General features: G+C 41.4%; 1 protein-coding gene across 1 annotated transcript; it reads left to right on the forward strand.

Annotated features, from left to right (window-relative positions):
- The first annotated feature begins 704 nt into the window (after nucleotides 1-704).
- Nucleotides 705-5,746, forward strand: LOC133523950 (uncharacterized). The gene is made up of 2 exons (XM_061859675.1): nucleotides 705-2,794; nucleotides 5,596-5,746. Exons 1-2 carry the CDS (start codon nucleotides 2,023-2,025, stop codon nucleotides 5,607-5,609), a joined length of 786 nt encoding a protein of 261 aa, XP_061715659.1. The 5' UTR covers nucleotides 705-2,022; the 3' UTR covers nucleotides 5,610-5,746.
- The last annotated feature ends 3,498 nt before the right edge of the window (nucleotides 5,747-9,244 follow it).

A 9,244-nucleotide genomic window follows, 5' to 3' on the forward strand; every position in this document is an offset into this window, starting at 1 on the left:
CAGAATTCTAGAATATCCCAGATCACGTAATATACACGGCGTTTCACGAGAACCCGAAAGATTTTAATAGTGTATTTCTTATCATATTTAAAGACTAAAATGTCTTATAAACTTTTATTTCACTACATAAAATATTAAATTGATTTACAGTACATATGGTGCTACTAGTGCCGTAGCCGCACTAGTGCGATAAATAGCACATTATGTAACTATGTCGAAAACTTAAAGGGCCATATGTACTGTAAAACATTGTACGATACATGTGCGAATAGGTAATTCGCAACTCGTGTCGATTTAATTTATCGCCACTCATTGCGAATTTCCTATTTTACGCACTTGTATCGTAATGTACTATTAAAGTATTAAATTGAATTTCGTAGAAACAGATCATTAAGTGTGCATCACGAACTCAGCATAATGCTGGCTAAAAGCGTTCTACATAAATCGTCAAATTTCTATGAAAATAATAACTTTGTTCTGTCAAATGCAATGTAACTCCGGGATTAACCGGTTAACCCTGCATGATGAGGGATGGAACCCTGTATATTGGCTAACCCTGGATGGCGCAAATAGTGTAGTAGTGTCAGACGCAGACGCTAGCAAATATATCAGTGTAATACTATTTGTAGCCGTAGTTTACGGATATGATGTCCGTTTTTGTCTACGTGACGGCATGATAAAGACAGTACGATGTACGATGTTAAAACTGACGGTTTTATCACGTGGATATCATTCATCATACGCCAGTAGAATTGGCCTCCATATCCGTGTTCCAGATATATTCCGGAACTCGCCAGAGGGAAACCTCCAATAATGGTATTTCAATTTCGACGTCTGTGTATAAAATGATTTTGCGGGTAATGGCACCGGACAGTTTGAATTTCGTTGAAAAATGTGTTAGGTAACTTTTTGTTTCGTTGTTTTTCTTGGCAAAGTTCGTGATTACATTTCGAGTTTTTTTGCGGTTGTTTACGCCTTGTTGTTTTAAATTTTGTTCTTGTTATAAAGGAAATAGATATAATAGTAAAATATATAGCCTAAATAGCGTTGGTAGCCTAGCTGTAAAAGCGTACGACTTTCTATCCGGGGGTCGCAGGCTAAAATTTCGATTCGAGTTTTTCGGAACTTATGTACGATATATCATTTGATATTTATCACTTATCAGTAGATTTTCGATGAAGGAAGACATCGTGAAGAAACCGGACTAATCCCAATAACTTTAATCGATCTTTTTCAAAGTAGAAATGATATCGATACATATTAGAATCTAAAATGGTTTCGGCATTCATTAAAACAAGCATTTATCTTCAGAAAAAGCTTTAGAACATTGTAAATCTTCGTTACTTTGTATATATCTAATCTAAACAGTCAAAAATAATTATTTATAGAACTTTCAATTGTTACAGAATTAGGTTTAAAGATTAAAAGTTTCAAACATCTCAAGTATGGGCGGCTGATCCATTCTGATTTGGATACTAAGAATAAACGTTGATAATTCGTGAATTTGTGAATTCTAAGCTCGATTTTCAAATAAGAGTGGCTTTTATTATACCGAACTGAATTTGTATTGTAATTAGATTGCGAGAACTATTTACACAAATAAATTAAACTAAATCTGTGGGAGTAATAATATGTATTAAAACTTCCTCTCAGAGCATATCGCTCGCATCGATGCCGTGCACGCCTGCTAGCGGACGCCCTAAGTATGCACAGAAGTCACAGTGAAATGAACTTGAGATCAATTTGTAAAGTATGAATGTCAATCCTAGGTATTGATCCGACGATCCTGTGCGGAGCGGATCGGTTTTTTAGCTCACCAGGCAGCGCTCTCATGACTCAAAGCCAAGATGTCAATTGTATATTTGTTATGTATGCATGTTTGTGTGTGTGGCTGCGCCCACCTTAACAGTTACCGCTACAATATACCAGTGCGATTAGAGCAGCCCGTGGTTTCACTCGTGTCCTCGTACTCCTCACTGGCGACGAATCGGTTAAATCCCACGTGTTTCGCGATAAAATAAGATGTCTGGTGCTAATTTCGGTGTGTTGGATACCTTTGATCATAACGTTCAAAGTTGGAACAGCTACAAAGGCCGATTACAACAGTATTTTATCGCAAACGATATAGATAATGCGAAAGATGCAACGGGAATAAAAAGACGGGCCATCTTACTAACGGCACTCAAGGAAGAAACGTACAAGCTCACAGCTGATTTAGTCTTGCCAAAGCAACTGGACAGCGTGCCTTATGAAGATATTATAAAACTTCTGGACAACCATTTCACACCCAAGCGGGTTGGATTCGGCGAGCGCCACAAATTCTACGCCGCGGTGCAGCAGGCCGGTGAAACCCATACACAATGGGCCGCACGGCTACGCGGACTCACCGCTTATTGTAGTTTCAGCAACGTGGAAGAGGCATTACGCGATCGGTTTATCATGGGTTTGCTTCCAGGCCTTGAAAAGGAAAAATTGTATGCGCAAAACATCTCCGAGTTGACGCTAGCGAAAGCGGTCGAATTTGCCGAAAATATTCGCTGTGCGCGCGCCGGGGCCACTGCAGCTGGCATTACGCCTTCGTCGGGCGACGTTTACAAAATCGCGTCAAATAAACAACAAAATAAGTCTGACGGGAAAGTGAAGTGTTCAACATGCGGCTATACTAATCATAAAGTGTCGGAGTGTCGGTTCACTAATTACGTATGCAAAAAGTGCAAAGTGAAGGGTCATTTAGGTAGAATGTGCCCTAGTGTTAAATATTTGGATATTAATTACGATGGCGAGGACGACGACGGTAAGTTGTACAATATTCGTTCTGTTAAGGGGAAACCCATGGTCGAAACAGTTTCTATTCAGGGCAAAGACATTCAATTTGAAGTAGATACGGGGGCTGCCGTTTCTGTGATATCTCCAAGTTTTTATAAAACGCATTTCAATAACATTCCATTGTCACCTGCAAATAAAGGTCTGCATGGATATGCGAGTTATAAATTACAGTGCGCGGGTATGCTGCAGTTGCCGATCACGTATTGTGGTGCTACCCATACGTTGGATATATATGTCGTATGTAACGGTTCGGCTCCGCTGCTGGGCAGAGATTTTATTTCTAAATTTAATTTGGAATTGGCCCCTATTTATTGCAACAATATTAATGCAGTTGAACAAAATTTCCCACAGCTGTTTTCGGACAACTTAGGGTGTTTCAATAAATATCAGGTTAAATTAACTTTAAAAGAAGGTTCTAAGCCTATATTTTTTAAAGCACGCCCTGTAGCTTTCGCCTTGCGGGATAAACTAAGTAAAGAAATCGATAGGTTGGTCGATTTAAACGTCCTTGTTCCCGTAGAACATTCAGAGTACGCTTCTCCAATTGTACCCGTACTAAAGCGTAATGGTTCCGTACGATTGTGCGCGGACTACTCAGTTAGTATTAACAAGCAATTAGTCATTGAACAATATCCCTTGCCGACTGCTAACGAGTTATTTGCTAAGTTACATGGTGGACAGAAGTTCTCTAAACTAGATTTATCCATGGCTTACAATCAGCTGATGTTATGCGAGGAATCTCAGAATTTAACTTGTATAAATACGCATCGCGGATTATTTAAATATACTCGTTTAATTTTTGGGCTTAGTAGTGCTCCGGCAATTTTCCAACGCGCAATGGACGAACTACTCGCGGGTATGGATGGCGTGCTGTGCCTGCTGGATGACGTGCTGGTCACGGGTCGAGACGACCAGGAACACGTGGCCAGGTTAGTTAGTGTCTTACAGAGGTTACAGGACGCAGGCCTAACCTTACAAAAGGAAAAATGTGAATTTTTTAAGAGTGAAGTTAGCTACCTAGGCTATGTAATTAACAAAGACGGGTTGAAAAAATCTGCTGATAAAGTAAAAGCGATTGTTAACGCACCTGTACCTGACAGTGTTAATCAACTTCAATCTTTTTTAGGGTTGGTTAATTATTACAGAAATTTTGTTCCCAGTGCGTCAAGCATTTTAAGCCCCTTGTATGATCTGCTAAAGAAGGGAGTTAAATGGACTTGGAACACCGTTCACGAAGAGGCTTTTAATAAAATCAAAACATGTCTTGCGTCCGATCAAGTGCTAGCGCATTACAATCCTGAAGCCCAGTTAGTTTTGACAGCTGACGCGTCACCGCACGGACTAGGTTGTATCTTGTCGCTAATTGATTCGGATGGCCAGGAAAGACCTATTTCCTATGCGTCACGCACCCTGAATGCCGCTGAGAAGCGATATTCTCAAATTCAAAAGGAAGCCACTGCCCTCGTCTTTGCAGTACGTAGGTTTCATCAGTACCTGTACGGTAGGTCCAAACCCTTCATATTACGAACCGTTCACAAACCTTTAATCTCGATATTTGGACCGCACCGGGGAATACCGGAAGTCTCCGCGAATCGCCTACAGAGATATGCTATTTTCCTAAGTAGTTACAACTACAAAATAGAATTCGTTCGTAGTGCAGACAATAGCGCGGATTACTTGTCTCGGGCTTGCGCGCCAGAAGGGGACGGGCGGGGGAGCGCGGGGGCAGCAGATACGTGCTGCGAGCCCGGCGCCGCCGCCGCTGCCGCCGCCGCAGAAACGAGCGAGCGTGCAGCATATGTGTGTTTCGTGGTAGAAGGTAGCTTGCCAGTGACACTACAAGAATTACGCGACGAAACACGCAAAGATGTAACTTTGTGTCAGGTAATTAAATATACGCAGGAAGGGTGGCCTAAGAAAATAGATAATTTAAAATTAAAGCCATTCCATTTATGTAATACAAAGCTGTCTGTGGAAAATGGATGCTTAATGCGTGGGCATAAGGTCGTCATTCCTGAGAATTTACGGTACAAAGTTTTATCAGAATTACACGCTTCTCATTTAGGGATCGTGAAAACTAAGGCGGAAGCCCGTTCACGGTTCTGGTTCCCAGGAATAGACGAAGCTATCGAAATGTTAATAGGCACTTGCGACATATGTATCCAACTACGGCCGGCACCAGCGCGCGCGCCACTCGCGCATTGGAAATTCCCGCCACAGGCATTTTTCCGATTACATATAGATTTTTGTGGCCCAATAAACGGTCGATCATACTTAGTGATAGTTGACGCTTATACCAAATGGGTAGAAGTGTTTGACATGAATAGTTCAACCACTTCCACCGCTGTCATAGAAAAGCTATACGAATACATGTCTAGATACGGCCTGCCTCACACTATAGTAAGTGACAATGGAACGGCTTTTTGTTCACAGCAATTTGTTGATTTCTGTTCGTTAAATGGTATATCACATGTGACGTCACCCGCCTACCATGCACCTAGCAACGGGCAGGCCGAGAGTTACGTCAAAGTATTTAAAAGGGGATTAAAATCTTGTTTACTTTCGAGCACCAGTGTAAAAGATAACAAAATTAAATTACTTAAATATATGTTCGATTATAGAAATTCCATACACTCGACCACAGGGTTTTCGCCTGCACAGCTTGTTTTTGGTCGAAAATTAAGATCTCGACTTGATTTGCTGAATCCCGTTATCTTGCCGCCGTCGTCATCGTCTATCGCCTTATCTGATGTCGTTGCAAAAAAACAGTCCTTGCAGAATAATAAACAAAACAGAAAAAGTAAACCAGTTTTTAAGCAAGGTGATGTAGTATTATATAAACAGTTTAAGGGCAATAATAAATGTGCTTGGGGTAAAGGGATAGTTGTAAAGAAAATAGGACGAGTTTTATATAAAATAAAAGACATTTCTTCTAATTTAATGGTAAAAAGGCATACAAATCAACTTATGCCACTGAAAGGGACGATTACCAATCGGAATGCAAATGAATATGACGACATACCTGTAACGCCTGTACCGATGTCGAGACACGTCGATACGCCACCGCCAGCGCCGTCGCCTCCGCCGCCGCCATCGTCGCCGCCGCCATTTCCGCCGTCGCAGCCTTCGCCGCCTCCTCCGCTAGCGCCGCCGCTGCCGCCTTCATCGACAAGTGAGATCCTAGTTACTAGGCCGGTTTCACCGCCACTTGACGACGAAAACGAGGCTTCATCTGCGAGTACACCTTGTAACTCACCATCACCTCCGACGGTTCGTCAGACAGGAAGCCCATCATATTTCTATATGGGGGAAAAAAAGGATGATCGAAGACCAGAGATTGTCGCCCGAGCAAGGCAACATGAGCATCCGGCTCCAGCGATTGCCGCTGCCTCGGACGAGGATGATTTCCAAGAGGCGATCGAGGAACCTAGACCAGGCGAGCCTCTTAGGGACCCACCACCAGTGGTGAACCCCAGAACAAGATTGCGTAACCGTCCCAAGGTCAATTATAAAATATAGTTCACTATAATATAGTTATTTAGAGATACTACTTATACTACGGGAAGGGAATGTTATGTATGCATGTTTGTGTGTGTGGCTGCGCCCACCTTAACAGTTACCGCTACAATATACCAGTGCGATTAGAGCAGCCCGTGGTTTCACTCGTGTCCTCGTACTCCTCACTATTTATAGACAAATGCCAAGCCAAATGTAAAAATATGTCGACTTGACAGATACAACGAAAAGGGACGTGGTTATTTTAATAAAAAAAAATCAAGTTTAATTTGTTTTGATTTTATAGACTCAACTGCGCGCAAGTTTACAACAACGTCAAATATTGTACTTAAACGTGTCATCGACATTGTAACAAGTTTGTAAATGGTTATTGGTTAATATTCAAAACTACTGGCGGGCATAATAATATATGTTCGGTGCAATGCACTTTAACACGTTTGAAGCCTCGTGCGGCGCGTGCGTCTAGACAGAAAAAGAAGCGTTGCCGCAAAAATTTACAATAAACTGACTTTTAGTGTACTTTTCGAGACCATCGCGACCGGGGGCACTGTTTAACACTTACTTTTAGGGCCTGTTTCATAATGTCCAAGTCAGCAAATATAATTTACTTTTTTTTTTATACTACGTCGGTGGCAAACAAGCATACGGCCTGCCTGATGGTAAGCAGTATCCGTAGCCTATGTACGCCTGCAACTCCAGAGGAGTTACATGCGCGTTGCCGACCCTAACCCCCTCCCACCCTCGTTGAGCTCTGGCAACCTTACTCACCGGCAGGAACACAACACTATGAGTACAGCGAACAGTATGAGTGAGTGAGTATGAGTATGAGTACTAGCAGCAGTACACGTTATCGTGTGGCTTGGACGGCACAATAACGTGTACTGCTGCTAGTAAATTATATTTTGTTGTCTTGGATTTGGATAGGAAGTACCTATAATTTACTTGGAAACTGTGAAACAGGCCCTTACTAACATAACATTTTCATTCTTAACATTGTAATACAATACACATTTTGCTACTCTTCTCCGGAAGTTTTAACATCAACGCCAACCCGCATCCCGAACAATATGTGTCAGTCAAAAGTCAAAAATATACCGAGAGGGTTGTCTATATAGCAGGGTGTTCTATAATTTAGCTCGGCACGGTGTACCGTCAGCCTTTCTTTGGCTGACTGATCCCGTCAGCGGCCGAATTGGATACCGTCAGCCTTTAATCCTTTTTCTTAAGCTCGGGCACAAAGTGTACTCGGACAAATTTAATTAAGCCGAGCTGGAGGACGCTCGCGATTTGAAGTGTCTAACGTATTTGGCAAGGAGTTGGGATTCGCTCACTGGCTTTAGGTCAAAACTAAAGTTGGACTTTGAGTGTGGATAGGTTTAGTATTTGTGCATTCGTGATATTATGCACTTAACAATGAACTGGCTATAAATTAATTGATACCTCCGATCTCATATAATTGTTACGAATCTCGGGATTAACAATACCAATTTGATACACATTTTTAGTCGAAGGTAAAATTAAGGCAAGCTGAACAAGCAAGCGAAACAGCGCACATAATTTACGAGTTGGGGGCTATTCATACAGTAATTTCATGTTATGTAGGTTATGGACATGCTTTCATTGTCAATAGTGACTGTTCTTCAAAGAAATGTCATCATTGGCAGCTGATAGATGATATAGATAAACGTGTTATAGGGACTGTACGCGTTGGAGGGTCTGCCATCGTGTGGCCTGAATCGGAACCATAAACATATACATTTACACGTCACGTGTTTTATTGTGCATAGTTGGTTCTGCCATCTTGTGGGCTACATCGAAACAATAAACATCACATTTACGCCTCGCGCCAAAAATCTGACGGCTCCTGTGCTGCCTCCTACAGTTCATGCACGCTCCCTATAACAAGAAATTACTATCAGAATAGACTTTATGTAAAATATAATCAATTGACAGAGTTTGGGGCGGATTGACAACGGAGGCTTTTAGTAATTTCAGGTCATTGTATGCATGCACCCCAAACTTGTACAAACGCTTCGCACGATTACAAATAGCCTAACTTATATTGGAATGATTCCCGACTCTTATATACGAACCCAATAAAAATTTCGATAGCGAGATGTATGAATCGACGCGGCCGGTTCAACGCCATCTAGCGTGATATTGGTTAACCTTTTTGTATGAAGTTACTATTGTATAGGGTATAGTTAGTATCGGGTACGGAACCCTAAAATTTACAGGCCCATCGTGTCTAAGCCTTAGATTTAAGCCTCAAATTACGCGATATAAATGATTTAGTATCCCCGGCATCATTTTCAAGACGTCATTATTAGCTTTTAATTAAACAATTCATTAATTAGAGCCAGACCGGCTTGAAAGGCTTTGGAACCATTCCAGGGAACATTTAGATTTTGTGAAATTATCTTAGTCTTGCTTTAATTTTGTAGTTATAAATTTTAACACAAATACAGTTTGTCCCTAAAAACACAAGATTATTTTCATAGTTATTGAGATAAAGAAAAAACCCACTAAATGTCTATTACTTCCCTCACAAGCTTCGTGCGGTGTACCGTATCTTTCGTCTCCTAATTTCCTGGCTTTCTCCTCATCCCACCTGGCATCTCCCTCGCACTTCGCATTGGAAAATTATTTTTTTGCAATCGTAAATCTGCCGCTGGACATCCTGTATAATAAAAAAGCGCACTTTTATAAAGTTTTTGTTGTGGTTTGATATACCTATATTATAAGTGCGACAAAAATAGGTAGTTATTTTCTTAATGTGTTACTTATAAGAACATACCACATGAGAAGTTGAGGAGCTCACGAAATAGGTGGCAAACACAATTTCAACTTACATGGACCTCCAAAGTAATGCGGGGCTGAAAGGTCCGCGGAATAAAAAGTC

This window comes from Cydia pomonella, chromosome 13 (genome assembly GCF_033807575.1).
Source record: "Cydia pomonella isolate Wapato2018A chromosome 13, ilCydPomo1, whole genome shotgun sequence".
NCBI lineage: Eukaryota > Metazoa > Arthropoda > Insecta > Lepidoptera > Tortricidae > Cydia > Cydia pomonella.